This window comes from Hoplias malabaricus, chromosome 15 (assembly GCF_029633855.1).
Source record: "Hoplias malabaricus isolate fHopMal1 chromosome 15, fHopMal1.hap1, whole genome shotgun sequence".
Classification (NCBI taxonomy): domain Eukaryota; kingdom Metazoa; phylum Chordata; class Actinopteri; order Characiformes; family Erythrinidae; genus Hoplias; species Hoplias malabaricus.
Window position 1 is genome coordinate 3,318,057 of NC_089814.1, and position 16,113 is coordinate 3,334,169.

A 16,113-nucleotide genomic window follows, 5' to 3' on the forward strand; every position below is an offset into this window, starting at 1 on the left:
AGTAGTCTTAGAAAACATCGGCGCATTCACACAGGAGAGAAACCATACTCCTGTTCAGAGTGTGGGGTGAGTTTTGCTCAGAGTTGTATTCTTCGAGCACACAAGCGCATTCACACAGGAGAGAAACCGTATTCCTGTCCGGATTGTGCACAAAGATTTAGCGTAAGGAGTAGTCTCACTAAACATCGGCTTGTTCACACAGGAGAGAGACCGTATTCCTGTTCAGAGTGTGCGCAGAGCTTTAGTCGAAGGAGTAGCCTCAGAACACACCGGTTCATTCACACAGGAGAGAGACTGTATTCTTGTTCGGAGTGTAAGCAGAGTTATACTAGACAAAGTCATCTCCAAAGACACATGAGCATTCACACGGGTGAGAAACCGTATTTCTGTTCAGAGTGTGGGAAGAATTTTTCTAGACTTACTTACCTTCAAATACACAAGCGGATTCACACCGGAGAGAAACCCTATCTGTGCTCGGTGTGTGGGAAGGGCTTTACTAAAAAGTTGCATCTCCAGAACCACAACCTCATTCACACTGGAGAGAGACCGTATTTCTGTTCAGAGTGTGGAAAGAGTTTTACTAGACTGAGTTATCTCCAAATACACCAGCGCATTCACACCGGAGAGAAACCCTACCTGTGCTCGGTGTGTGGAAAGGGCTTTATTACAAAGTATCATCTCCAGACTCACCAGGACATTCACAATGGACAGAAACTGTATTTCTGTTTAATATGTGAAAAGAGTTTTAGTCAAAAGAACAATCTTCACAAACACCAGAGCGTTCACACTGGGGAGAAACTGTATCAGTGCTCAGAGTGTGGGAAGAGTTTCAGTAGACACAGTACCCTCCGAGTTCACCAGCGCAGTCACACAGGAGAGAAACCGTACTCCTGCTCAGAGTGTGGGAAGAGCTTTACGAGAATTAATAATGTCCATAGGCACCAACGTATTCACACAGGAGAGAAACCGTATTCCTGCTCAGAGTGTGGGAAGAGTTTCACTAGACAGAAGAATTTAAGTTCACATAAGTGCATTCCCTCAGAACAGGAGCCGTAACAGCACAGGCGAGGGTGTATATTTAGAGGCTTGAATGTGAAAGATTCATAAATGCTTTAGGAAAGTGATAGACTTCCTGGTGTTCTGTCAGTTTTTTTTCTTTTGTTGTTTTTGGGTGTTTTGTAACAGGAAATGGAATTATTTATATTGATTAATAACATCAAAGTAGTTCTAGGGATGGACAATACGGCCATAGTTTATTAGGGCTGGCTCCAAATATTCAGATATTTGTTTGTTGGGTAGGCATTCGGTTTATAATTTTGAGATTCGGATATATATATAATTGTTTTGGGATAAATGTGGCTGTAGATAAAGGCAACCATCCTTGTCAACATAAAAGTCTTGAACTAAGCCTAAAAACGCTACAGCAACCTACTTATAATGACGCATGGCAAAGCTACAGTTAATTTTTGTCAGCTTTACACCTCAAAGAAGCTCTGGTTTATTTGTGTTTACTTAGTGGCACCATGTAGCGCACAAGTTAGCGAACGACTCGGCGAGCGGAGCCATGCTGGGAGCCAAAAAAGTGCAGCTTTAATTTTACAGCGGGCACTGAGAGCTGATTTTCTGAATAATAGGACTGACCTACCCTCCTCTGGTCAATCTACTGGTAATAACAGTTAGGAGTCATATAAAACAGCATAATACGCTAAAACACCACACGTACAACGAAGCGAGGCGATGCTACGGTTCATATTGTCAGCTTTGTGCATGAAATTAGAGCACCTCCACTCAAACTGGTTAAATTGTGTATACTCGGTGCCCTTAGTTAGCAAGCTGGTTAGCTAAGTGGTTAGCGAGCGAAGCTGTGCTTTGGGCCACAGCGCAGCCTGAACAGAGGGATATTAAATCAGGGATTGGAAGCAGATTTTGTTAATGACAACAATGTACATCACCTCAAGTATTCGAATATTCACCGAAACCCCGTCCGAAGCTCCAAAGCCCAAAAATGGTATTTGGGACAGCCCTATAATTTATATCACAATATAGTTCTTAATATTGAACAATACAGTCATTCTGATATTGTTACGAACAACATAAATGCCACAGAAAAACTACAAAGTACAAACAAGGAACATGACATTACCTTCAAACATAAACCTCTTGGCTTTTCAAAGTTAAATATTTGAGCTAACTTTAAAATTGAGTGCAATGAACTGACAGCAGCGCTCTGTAGTGAACGTCAGTCAGTGACAGATGCTGTAAATAATTTATATTGAAAATGTGTTTAAAAATCAAATCTGTCATTTTATTTTGTGATATTTGTTGTTAATGCATCGTTGTCCAGCCCTAAGTAGCTCTGTTAATATCTGTATTATGGCACACATCATTCAGTGGACTACTGTTTTCGTATAGTGTCATGTTTGAGGATTTGTTGACATAAGTGTGCAGTTCTATTAAACACGAGGAGGAACATTTGTTAAAGAGACTACACTCTCAGAAATCAAGGTACGGTACGGGTACGTTATTGTAACTAAAGGAATGAAATAAAAATGTAAGAGTTAAAAATTGAAGTCATGTTCAGTGCTCAGCACCCACCCAAATGAACAGACGAGCTGAAAACCAGCAAAATATGTCTGTGGTTTATATATTCGTCTTGTATATGGATGCCCTCCAGGGTCAGTAATGGAACCAGGATGGGTTAAAAACAGGGTTGATGGGGCAGTCTACCTGAAAAAAAAAAAAGTAAATTATTTGGACCTCATAGGGAGGTAAAGGGCTGACCACATTAATTTGTTAAAGGCAGCCAAACAGTGTCCCAAAAGCAGACAGAATATTGACCCACACAGAGCCCATGGCCAACTCAGACCCAGGAAACCCATGTTCAAAGCACATAGGCCTGGACCCCAGCAAGACACCTGTAATATTACCTCATCATAGGTAACACGACTATTTCTCATTGGTTCTCTCTTATTTCTTGAAGGGAATGATAGTTCTTATGGTCTATGAACAAAAACACTGCATGAAAAGAGCCGTTTAATCTAGGAATTTCAGACAAAATGGAGACGGTCGCCAATGACCTGAAATCATAGCTGAGATAAATCTAACAATGGCTTCATTAATGGAAAATAAAAATATTAAATTTCAAAGCCTGTGACATAAATAAAGAAATGTAAGTGACATCCAAAATTCAGAGATTTCAGTGGATAATGTTAGAGTTTCCTTCTCCACGTCAATTATGTTTAAACCTCTTGGACTAATATTTAATGAGTTTTATATTTTTCAGTGATATTGTGTGTAACATTTGAAACATTTGAGAGATGTTTGTGTCTTGATTTTATAAAATGTTCTCTCTGTGTCTGCGTGGGTTTCCTCCGGGTGACTGTCTGTGAGGAGTGTGGTGTGTTCTCTCTGTGTCTGTGTGGGTTTCCTCCAGGTGACTGTCTGTGAGGAGTGTGGTGTGTTCTCCCTGTGTCTGTGTGGGTTTCCTCCGGGTGACTGTCTGTGAGGAGTGTGGTGTGTTCTCCCTGTGTCTGCGTGGGTTCCCTCCGGGTGACTGTCTGTGAGGAGTGTGGTGTGTTCTCCCCGTGTCTGCGTGGGTTTCCTCCGTGTGACTGTCTGTATGGAGTGTGGTGTGTTCTCCCTGTGTCTGCGTGGGTTTCCTCCGGGTGACTGTCTTTGAGGAGCATGGTGTGTTCTCCCTGTGTCTGCGTGGGTTTCCTCCGGGTGACTGTCTGTGAGGAGCATGGTGTGTTCTCCCTGTGTCTGAGTGGGTTTCCTCCGGTTGCTCCGGTTTCCTCCTACAGTACAAAAACACACGTTAGTAGGTGGTTTGGTGACTCAAAATTGTCCGTAGGTGTGAGTGTATGTGTGTGTGTGTGTGTGTGTGTTGCCCTGTGAAGGACTGGAGTTGTATGGAGCCCTGTGAGGACTGGGTGTATTCCCGCCTTGCGCCCAATGATTCCAGTTCCCTTGAACTGCACCTCTCCAGGTGCTGCAAATTATACCATGAGCACCACTGTCACACTTCTAGGCAGTGGTCACTCCTCTGCTTACGAGAAGGAATATAGACCTACTTATCCTCAATGGAATTCTGACTTGTCATTTTTCTCCAATGATTTACATGGAATTTCACTTTCTCATATCTGTAGTTACATATTTATTAGTAAGAATGTAAAATATCGTTCTGACTGTCACAAGGAGACAAGACAGAGGAAGCATGTGTGGAGATGAGTGACATTTTATTATTATACAAAAAGGAAGACACAAAAACAGAAACACAAAAACATGAGCAACAAACACTGACCAACAGGACAGGGCTTAAACAACAAGGGGTAAATGTATATACCTTTAAACTCAGTCACATGACTGCTTAACAGCTCACAGGTGTAGGGCGTGGCTAATAAGAGGAAATACAGTGCGCACAAAACCAAAACACAGGAATCCGGACACCAACCATTAAAAATGTGCATTCATTCATTGTCCGGAAGCGCTTATCCAGTTCAGGGCGGCGGTGGGTCCGGAGCCTACCCAGAGTCAATAGGTGCAAGGCAGGAACACACCCTGGAGGGGGCACCAGTCCTTCACAGGACTCACACATTCATTCACACCTACGGACACTTCTGAGTCTCCAATCCACCTACCAATGTGTGTTGATAGAACACACCACACTCCTCACAGACAGTCACCTGGAGGAAACCCACGCAGACACAGAGAGAACACACCACACTCCTCACAGACAGTCACCCGGAGGAAACCCACGCAGACACAGGGAGAACACTCCACACTCCTCACAGACAGTCACCCGGAGGAAACCCACGCAGACACAGAGAGAACACACCACACTCCTCACAGACAGTCACCCGGAGGAAACCCACACAGACACAGGGAGAACACTCCACACTCCTCACAGACAGTCACCCGGAGGAAACCCACACAGACACGGGGAGAACACACCACACTCCTCACAGACAGTCACCCGGAGGAAACCCACACAGACACGGGGAGAACACACCACACTCCTCACAGACAATCACCCGGAGGAAACCCACGCAGACACAGGGAGAACACTCCACACTCCTCACAGACAGTCACCCGGAGGAAACCCACGCAGACACAGAGAGAACACACCACACTCCTCACGGACAGTCACTCGGAGGAAACCCACGCAGACACAGGGAGAACACACCACACTCCTCACAGACAGTCACCCGGAGGAAGCCCATTAGTGTCGGTCGCGAACGAACCGGTTCAAAGAGCCGGCTCTTGTAAGTGAACGATGAGAGCCGGTTCCAGTCTAAGACCGGCCATTTTTTTTTGTAATGCTTGTCATTCAACCAATCAGAAAACAACAAGCAAAGGTACCAATCAGCAAAGGATTATACCACCAAGCAAGGAGGGGAGGGGTGGGTGGCATCCGTGTATTGTAGCAACATCAGTACCTTCTGAAAGAATCTTTTCAAAAACTGAGCAGATAATAGTGATGGGAATTTCGGCTCTTTTTGGGGAGCCGGCTCTTTTGGCTCGGCTCTTCATAAAGAACCGGCTCTTTCGGCTCCTAAACGGCTCTGTTTTACCACTTATTTTCACTGGTACAGAATATTACCTACATTTTACATGACTATATGGACAAAATATTATTGTTCAATATTAAAAATAATAAATAGTGTTGCAATGGCCAATTGTTTTTATGGCTGTCTTGTTATAACTCACTGACTGCACTCACACATTCAATTGTATAAATAACTGGATCTTTATGTAAACACCTTAATAAAAATCACTTGTAAACTCTGAAATACAGCCAATGGAACCCAAAAGGTAGGTATTACAAAATAGCTTATTAAATTAAATAATCATCCATTTCTGGGAAATAAAATAAATAAATACTCTGCAAAGTGCAAAACAGCAGCATTCAACGGTAGTGATTAAAACAACCACAACTGTCAACACACACTTACCTGATTTAACATTTTCTGTATTTACTTAATTTTTACATTATTTTATTTCTATAATTATTTACTGAACTCATTTACAAATAATAAAACAATAATAATTAAGTAAATATTTGTAAATTGGACTGCCCCCTGGAGTCCGTTCTCTGTTATAGTGCACTATATATACTGAGTAATGAAGGGAGTAAGGAGTCATTTCGGACACAGCTAATTTCTGTGAGCAGCGGTGCAGTCTAACCTGCTGCCCGCCTGTCGTCCAGTAAGAAAGCTCACATGGCAACGCGGACCTCGTCTCAACGGCTGTTGGCCAATCAGACAAGAGCTCATGTGACGTTTCAGCCTATCGTATCTCAGGGGGCGGGATTTTTGAGAGCGGGACTGTGTGAGAGCGGAGCAGAAGGAGATGTGTGTGCTGGAGAAACATCAGGAGGTGTTTTACTGAAGGTAAATATTTTTTTTCACACTGTTTGCACGGTTTATAACTCTCTTTCTCACAGAAACGGGGGAGGATATGTTCTCTCTATCGAAAGGAAGGTGGGAAAAGTGGGAAATGTTGGAGCTCTGTCCACACTGAGCTCAGTGTGATATTCACAGAGAAAGTTAGCTACTGAACAATGAAATGGAGGAGTTTGAGGAAGGGCTGCCATGTGAGAGACATTGATGTTCTTGGTGGTAGAAACCTGTACATAGTCTGGTGGTCTTATGTTTCACTCCTATAAACTGCCAGATGGGAGAAGTGTGACGAGGCTAATGTTAGCTCTTAGCTGTGATTCTGGGAGATACAGAGGCTTAACTAGTGTGACCAGACGTCCTCTTTTACCCGGACATGTCCTCTTTTTTAGACTTAAAAAATGTCCGCGCGGAATTTCACAAACGTCCTAGATTTTGTTTTTCTAGAGCTTACATAGAATTTCGAGAAGTTTCGTTCACAAACTAGTCCCGCCCTCCCCTACTCCGATTGGTTCGCTTGAGTGAGAAGGGGGCGTGGTGAAGTAGCCTAAAATCTTCTGATTGGACGGTCTGACTGTAGAGCTACCGTTATTGGTCGATAACCTTCTCTGTAAACATTTAATTGGTCAGTCCGCACGTCAGTAGTCGCCCCCCACCCCCCGGGAGACGTGTCCTCTTTTTCACCAGCTCAGATCTGGGCACCTTAACTACTGAACATCAAAATGGAGGAGTTTGAGGAAGGGCTGCCATGTGAGAGACATTAATGTCCTGGTGGTAGAAACCTGTACGTAACCTGGTGGTCTTATTTTTCACTCCTGTATACTCTGCCAGACAGGAGAAGTGTGACGAGGCTAATGTTAGCTATTAGCCGTGATTCTGGGAGATACAGAGGCTTAACTGTTAGATTCGAGACCTTTGTACTAGTCATATTTATTAAGTTATATGTGAGGAATAAACGCCCTGGTGGAGGTGTAGTTTCCTTAGTGCCTCTTTTGTGTATATACATTGAACCTTGGACACTTGTATCTACATTCACTGTCTATTTTATCAGCTCCACTGGCCATACAGGAGCACTCTGTAGTTCTATACAGAGTGTAGTCCAGCAGTTCTTTGTATACATTCTTATCCCTGTTTCACACCGTCTTTCAATGTTGAGGACACCCAATCACCATGTGATGTATCTATTTATTGCCTTCAACTCTTAATCCATCCCCATGTTGAACATCATTGTTCCCACCACTATTGTTCCTCCCTTCTCTTCAACCATTTAAGCCCATGGTGGGGCATGACTCTATGCGCACGCTTCCAAGCCACTCAGAACTCCAGCCCAATTCCAGTTCGCACAACCCCTACCCCTTGGGAGGTGGTCCATGCTAGCAAAGTAGCATAAAAAATATTGCCTTTTGCTCAGGGGACTATTTTATTAAGCTTAGATATGACAATCATGATTTTAATAATAATAAAAAAATACTATTTGCTGTTTCTAGTCTGTTTGCACTCTCCAAACTGATGTAACATGTTTACGAAGCCCTAGTGTCTGTAAATACGTAAAAAACCAAATTGTCTCGGTCCAGTGTGCTAGGCTTTCTCTCTCTCTACTCACAACAGAAAAGAGGCATTTTGGAGGATCTTAGACAATGATGAGACCACCAAAAGTTGAAAAGCATGAACTGCAGTGAGGAAATTCCTTTATTCTTGCTTCACAAGTGGGAAACACTGACTTATTTTTGCTATAGTTGGAACTGACTCTAAATTTGGGAGAGTGCGAAGCGCCTGAATCACAGACCTAAAGTACTAAACCTGTCTTACTAATCTTACAAACTCGATTACAAAATGAATTTCTGTGGTAATTCAAACAAAAGATAACTGGAAGTTAGAGACAAGTTACACTTCAGCCACATACAAAACATTGTTTTCCCCCTAAACACAGGATTTCACATAAAAAAAAACGTGGAGATTCTAAATACAACAAACCAGAGAACAATGTTTCCCCACCCTCGTAGACGTCCACTTTAAGCTCGCAAACACGGGAGCGAATGTCTGTGCTTAGACCTCACTCTCAGTGATGTGTAACATAAATAACAGCGTATGTAAACATTTATGTTAATACCACATCCACATGTATAAAGAATTAACACACTCCAGCAGCAGACTTGCTTGATTTTATCTTTTTTGTTCTTTCTCTTTCAGAAAACAATCTTTTGGGGCTGTACTGCCACAAATACAGACATCACCCAGAACAATGTGTCACAATGTCACAACAAGGAAATGTTAAATGTCTGGATATGGATTGTGATCCTGAGGTCTCCGTTTCTCAGGAACCATCCTCCCCTAATGTTACTACATCTGTGGGACAAACACAGAAAAGTACAGACACGGGTAAAACTTTTGACTGTTCAGTCTGTGGAAAGACTTTTACTCAGCAGAGTTATCTGAGAAAACATCAGCGCATTCACACAGAAGAGAAATTATATTCATGTTCAGAGTGTGGGAAGAGTTTTAACCACCAGAGTTCTGTCAGAAAACACCTGCGCATTCACACTGGAGAGAAACCGTATCAGTGCTCAGAGTGTGGAACCAGTTTTGGAAGAAGGGATTCTCTCAGAATACACCAGCGAATCCACACAGGAGAGAAACCCTATCAGTGCTCGGAGTGTAGGAAGAGTTTCGCTATACTAAGTCACCTCCATGATCACCAGCGCATTCACACTGGGGAGAAACCGTATCAATGTTCAGAGTGTGAAAAGAGTTTTAGTCAGAAGAGTCATCTTCGACGACATCAGCGCACTCACACTGGAGAAAAACCATATCAGTGCTCAGAGTGTGGGAAGAGTTTTATTCAACAGAGTAATCTCCAAGCACATCAGCGCATTCACAGCGGAGAGAAACTGTATTCCTGTTCAGAGTGTGGGCAAAGTTTTACTCAGCAGGGGAATCTCCAAGCACACCAGCGCATTCACACTGGAAAGAAACCATACTCCTGTTCAGAGTGTGAGAAGAGTTTTAGTCACAAGAAAAATCTTCAGAGACACCAGAGCATTCACACTAAAGAGAAATATAAGTGCTCCGAGTGTGGGCAATGTTTTACTCAGCAGATTAATCTTCAAACCCACCAGCGCATTCACACTGGAGAGAAACCATACTACTGTTCAGACTGTGGGAAGAGTTTTAATCATCTCAGTTCTGTCAGAAAACACCTGCGCATTCACACTGGAGAGAAACCGTATCATTGCTCAGGGTGTGGAAAGAGTTTTGCTGTACTAAGTAACTTCCAAGAGCACCAGCGCATTCACACTGGGGAGAAACCATATTCCTGTTCAGAATGTGAAAAGAGTTTTAGTCAAAGGAGTCATCTTCGACGACACCAGCGCACTCACACTGGAGAGAAACCGCATCAGTGCTCACAGTGTGGGAAGTGTTTTATTACACAAACTCATCTCAAAACTCACCAGCGCATTCACACAAGAGAGAAACCATATTATTGTTCAGAGATGGAAGGGTTTTACGAGACGGAGGCCGCAGCCTATGCACCACAGTATTCACACACGAGTGAAACTGTATTCTTCCTGTGGGAATTCCAGGATGTGGGAAGTTTTCCTAGACTAGGGGATCTTCAGACATATCAGTTCACTCACACAGAAGAGGAGCAGGAATACTGCACAAATGTTCCTTCAGACATTTGAATTTTAGAGATTCATGAATGCATTAAGAAAATGATGAATACTGACTTGCCCTGTGAAGGACTGGCGCCCCCTCCAGGGTGTGTTCCCACCTTGCGCCCAATGAATCCATGTAGGCTCTGGACCCACCACAACCCTGAACTGGATAAGGGTTACAGATAATGGATGAATGAATGAATGCATTAAGAAAATGATGAATACTGACTTGCCCTGTGAAGGACTGGCGCCCCCTCCAGGGTGTATTCCTGCCTTGCGCCAAATGATTCCAGGTAGGCTCCAGACCCACTGTGACCCTGAACTGGATTATTGGTATACACATTTACTATAGATGCTAAAACATTTGGAGTAACACAGATATGTTGAGAAAACTTGAGCCTGGTGCTGTCCATGACTGGACTTCAGGACGAGTACTCCACCCTACAGGCCCTGACTCAGCCCTGAGGGGTAATTACTTCTTCTCAAATCCTCCAGTTAGGAAAGGGTATGAAGATTTACCACGTTACAAAATGTTCTTCCTTCTGCTGAGTATAATTAAGCATTTCCACCAGGATTTCTTCAAGTCCTTACATTAAACAACACAGAAAACTATTGAATTATGTGACAATAACATAATTAACAGAGGAATGTTCATGTTTTTTAGATAGAGAGATAGATACTTTATTGATCCCCAGGGGAAATTCACTAAAAGTAATTACCTATTTGTTGCAAAAACAAACCTGACACTATATTTGGGAGGTGTCAGAACAAAATCATCAGCAAGTCAGTCTTCATTCATCCATTATCTGTAACCCTTATCCAGTGTAGGGCCTGTAGTGCAGAATGACGAATGTGCATTCATTTCTAATAAGAAATTTGACTTTTTGGGACCTAATCTGCAGAAATCTGTCATCATCAGTGACCTTCCTTCAAACCCAACATCCCTCTTTTCACCCTTTCCCCAGGATCATGGGCCCTGATACATTCGGTGCCTAAAAGTCTGCACCAGGAATCGTAAAAATGACAATAAGCTTATTTACGACGGGACCAGCTCCCCTCAATGGAATGCAGAGAGACACAAAGGCTCACATTAATGTCCCACGTTAATTCAGATTCCACTCACACATTATAAAGACTGTTAAAACTAAAAGAATCACACATTCCTTAATTCTTTAATTTCCATAAAAAGTTTCACATGGTAAACAATGTTGCAAGATGTAATTCCAGTTAGACGATAATTAGAAATTATAATCATGTTTAAAATGACCTTTTGTATGAACTTCTATAGGAACCACAGAGATGTTCATATATATGTTATTTGGTTAAGAATTATGTAAAACATGGTTTTGTTTGAATGATATTATTTTGTTAAGCTATAACCTTTAATAGGGGCGGCACGGTGGCGCAGCAGGTAGTGTCGCAGTCACACAGCTCCAGGGACCTGGAGGTTGTGGGTTTGATTCCCGCTCCGGGTGACTGTCTGTGAGGAGTGTGGTGTGTTCTCTCTGTGTCTGCGTGGGTTTCCTCCGGGTGACTGTCTGTGAGGAGTGTGGTGTGTGCTCCCTGTGTCTGTGTGGAGTGTGCTCTCTGTGTCTGCGTGGGTTTCCTCCGGGTGACTGTCTGTGAGGAGTGTGGTGTGTTCTCTCTGTCTGCGTGGGTTTCCTCCGGGTGACTGTCTGTGAGGAGTGTGGTGTGTTCTCTCTGTCTGCGTGGGTTTCCTCCGGGTGACTGTCTGTAAGGAGTGTGGTGTGTTCTCTCTGTGTCTGCGTGGGTTTCCTCCAGGTGACTGTCTGTGAGGAGTGTGGTGTGTTCTCTCTGTCTGCGTGGGTTTCCTCCGGGTGACTGTCTGTGAGGAGTGTGGTGTTTTCTCCCTGTGTCTGCGTGGGTTTGATCCGGGTGACTGTCTGTGAGGAGTGTGGTGTGTTCTCTCTGTGTCTGCGTGGGTTTCCTCCGGGTGACTGTCTGTGAGGAGTGTGGCGTTTTCTCCCCGTGTCTGTTTTTTGTCAAGCGTCTTAAATTGTATGTTAACACTACTGGTGGTTCTAGTCTAAAAGAACATCCAATCAGAGGCAAGAAATGTTCCAATCCTCAATCCCTGAGGACCAATCTGGCCGTCAAGACGGGTTTCCTGAAAACTGGTTTAAAATCCAGTGACGCAAAAAGTCTTCCAGACAGGCTCTTGAAAAGACTGTCATGGCACCTCAGCTGCTCAGAACAAACCCAGAACAGAGAAAGAGAATGTAGAGAGAGAAAGAAAGAGGGTGAACCTGCTTCCAGCCCGGAAGCTCAGCTAAGAGAGCCCAGAAATCACAACAGAAATGTTATCTTTATTTTAGTTTAATCTAGTAGTAATATTTGAAAGCTATAGTTTAAATCCAGCAAAGCTTGATGCAACACCCAGAGCATGAAAGAGACCTCAGGCCTCTGACCCTCAAAGGGGTGTGACAAGAGCTCCAAAATCATTACGGAAAAGGCCACATGCTCCCTCAGAATGATCACCTTCTGAGGTGGCGTCTCTGAGCAAAGGCCCAGGAGAGACCTGCATGGACGTGACTCACACAAGGAAGAAGATCAGCGACGAAGGAGAATCCCCACATGCACCTTTAGAAAGCCACCAGCTCCGATGGAGTGGTCGCCGTGTCCAAGGCTTTGTCTTTGACCAAAAGCCAAATGGAAGAAGAGGTGCAATGCTATAAGGCCTGTATTTGCGAGAAGCTCCAGAAAGTCCTGCAAGCCATCTCCACTCTCCTCCAGGGATACGCAAGGTCACATGGTTTCATTTCTTTCATAGCTCAGTAGATTGGTGCTAAATGCTTTGCTGGGATAATCTATAGCCTTTTTTTAGGATTTAGAGTCGTTATCATAGAGTAATTCCCTCATATATTGATCTCCCTCATGTATCGCTGTAATCCTTTTCATTATATGAATGTATAATCAATATTCATTATTTGATACTAGATTTAATAAAGCAGTTGTATGATAAAACCAGTCCTTCGTTATTTGTGTGTGTGCACCTTTCTTGTACAGAACTATTGCTTTTGGGTCAGATTACATTTCGGAGCCAAGAACCTACAGTGGGTTAAAGAGCATAATTCATTAATAATAATTAATTCTAGATAATCCTGCTATATTATGTGTAATGTCACTCAGCATGACAGCCTGCCTGTCCAAGCTGAGACTGGACCGGTAAAGACCCTGCATTTTACTTAATGGCTCCCAAACATGGAGCTTAACAAAATGAATTAAATAATTAATTATTGTTCAAATAATAATTATCACTGACTAAACTAAAAGCCCGTATGTGCAACACATTAAAGTACAGGCAACATTTGCTCAGGATTTTTGATGACCCCCAGGGTCAGTGATCACATCTGTAGCAGATTTATCTTTTATTAAGATTTAAATCTTAATTTTACATCAAGAAAAAGTTAGGGAAATGCCTTTTATAAACGTAATTTCTCAGTAATTAGGTACACATTTTATAAATCCTTATAATGGCTTTAAATGAGCCAGATTGTAGTATGTGTATTAGTACACTACATATTAAAGGGAATAAAATCTTAAATCATTTTTTTGTTCTCCCAGTAACACTGTACGAACAGAGAGATGATGCCCCCTCCACAGAAATCCAAAGACCACCATCAGGACCTTAATGACATTTTATTCAAGGTTCTATATACAACCCCAATTTCAATGAAGGTGGGACGTTGTGTAAAACTTAAATAAAAACAGAATACGATGATTTGCAATTCCTTTTCAACCTACATTCAGTTGAATTAACTATAAAGAAAATATTTAATGTTCAAACAGATAAACTTTATCGTTTTTTTTTTGCAAATATTTACTCATTTTGAATTTGAGGCCTGCAACACATTCCAAAACAGTTTGGACAGGGGCTACAAAAGACTGGGAAAGTTGAGGAATGCTCAAAAAACACCTGGAAACAGGTGAGTGTTATGACTAGGTAAAGGGTGCATCCCTGAAGGGCTCAGTTGTTCACAAGCAAGAATGGGGTGAGGTTCACCACTTTGTGAAAAACTGCGTGAACAAATCGTCCAACAGGTTAATAACGGCGTTTCTCAACGTACAGGAATTTAGGGATTTCATCATTTACAGCCCATAATATCAACAAAAAATTCAGAGAACGCCTGTGACCTTTGATCTCTCAAACAGCACTGCATTAAAAACCGACATCATTCTGTAATGTGGCGGCACGGTGGTGCAGCAGGTCGGTGTCGCAGTCACACAGCTCCAGGGTCCTGGAGGTTGTGGGTTCGATTCCCGCTCCGGGTGACTGTCTGTGAGGAGTGTGGTGTGTTCTCTCTGTGTCTGCGTGGGTTTCCTCCAGGTGACTGTCTTTGAGGAGTGTGGTGTGTTCTCTCTGTGTCTGCGTGGGTTTCCTCCAGGTGACTGTCTGTGAGGAGTGTGGTGTGTTCTCTCTGTGTCTGCGTGGCTTTCCTCCGGGTGACTGTCTGTGAGGAGTGTGGTGTGTTCTCTCTGTGTCTGCGTGGGTTTCCTCCAGGTGACTGTCTTTGAGGAGTGTGGTGTGTTCTCTCTGTGTCTGCGTGGGTTTCCTCCAGGTGACTGTCTGTGAGGAGTGTGGTGTGTTCTCTCTGTGTCTGCGTGGGTTTCCTCCGGGTGACTGTCTGTGAGGAGTGTGGTGTGTTCTCTCTGTGTCTGCGTGGCTTTCCTCCGGGTGACTGTCTGTGAGGAGTGTGGTGTGTTCTCTCTGTGTCTGCGTGGGTTTCCTCCAGGTGACTGTCTTTGAGGAGTGTGGTGTGTTCTCTCTGTGTCTGCGTGGGTTTCCTCCGGGTGACTGTCTGTGAGGAGTGTGGTGTGTTCTCCCTGTGTCTGCTTGGGTTTTCTCCGGTTGCTCCGTTTTCCTCGCACAGTCCAAAAACACACGTTGCAGGTGGATTGGCGACTCAAAAGTGTCCGTAGGTGTGAGTGAATGTGTGTGTGTGTCTGTGTTGCCCTGTGAAGGACTGGACCCACTGCGACCCTGAACTGGATAAGGGTTACAGATAATGAATGAATGAATGAATCATTTTGTAATGGATATTACCACAGGGGCTCAGGAACACTTCAGAAAACCATTGTCAGTGAACACTTCATTTACAAGTGCAAGTTAAAACTCTACCAGGCAAAACAGGAACACATTAGAGGGGACAAAGTCCTGACAAATACATTGCTGCAAGAAGCACGACATAAATATCAAAATAATTATATAATTTTAGTAATATAATTAAAAATGTTTAAAATGCACATTTAAATAATGATTGAATAGATCACGTCAAATAAGCTTTAATTTCACATTTTAATAATATAATAAAATTTAATTAATTAATTCTCCATTTAATTAATTATTTCTTTATTCATTTAATTATAATATTTTCACAATAAATCCCCCACAGACTGGGAGTCTGTCCGTCAAAATATTATGATATCTAATAATCCAAAATGTGTTTCTATAAATATTCTGACTTTATTCTCTGAATCATTCAGATGTTTTTTTTTTCTAAATTTTACAGAATTTAATCTCAGAAATATTCTGACTTTATTCTCAAAATTAATTTGATTTTATTCTCAAAATTCTGACTTTACTTTCAGAATATCTTTCTTTAGAGTGCAATGGCCCTAAACAGTAAATGCGATGTGTCACTTCAAATAAGAAGTAGTTTTAAATTAATTACAATATTTGTGTTCAGGGCCATCACTAGAGATTAATGATTAGGGGACTAAGCTTTAACCAGGGCTTAGACATAGCAGCACATTTCTTTGACAATGTACAGATTAAGCAAAGCCACGATATCGTGGTATCACTTTTCTCTGGATAACTTTAGGGTAAGAAAGTATCATTGACACATGTTGAATATTAGAATTATTTAAGATGCTAAATATCATTATAAATAGAATATATAAGTAAATGTTTTAATTGTTATATATATAATTTTATATTGTGGTTTATACAGAAACCACAATATTTTCACACTCTATTCATGATTCGCATTGTTTACTGTGTATGTTGCTGAAATGTGAATGCGTCATATGCTGTGAGC

At 42.4% G+C, this 16,113-nt stretch overlaps 1 protein-coding gene across 2 annotated transcripts in view; it reads left to right on the top strand.

The window, feature by feature from the left end:
- LOC136667916 (zinc finger protein 665-like) overlaps positions 1 to 13,006 on the top strand; it is a 30,064-nt gene extending 17,058 nt beyond the window's left edge. Inside the window, exons 1-2 of one of the 2 annotated variants that reach the window (XM_066645084.1) lie at positions 6,310 to 6,392; positions 8,589 to 13,006. In XM_066645084.1, coding sequence (XP_066501181.1) covers positions 8,651 to 10,081 — 1,431 coding nt within the window. In that variant the 5' untranslated portion in view covers positions 6,310 to 6,392; positions 8,589 to 8,650 and the 3' untranslated portion in view covers positions 10,082 to 13,006. Of the gene's footprint in view, positions 1 to 338; positions 6,393 to 8,588 lie in introns of those variants that run through there. The other variant, XM_066645086.1, reaches the window with a different exon arrangement.
- Positions 13,007 to 16,113: the final 3,107 nt, after the last annotated feature.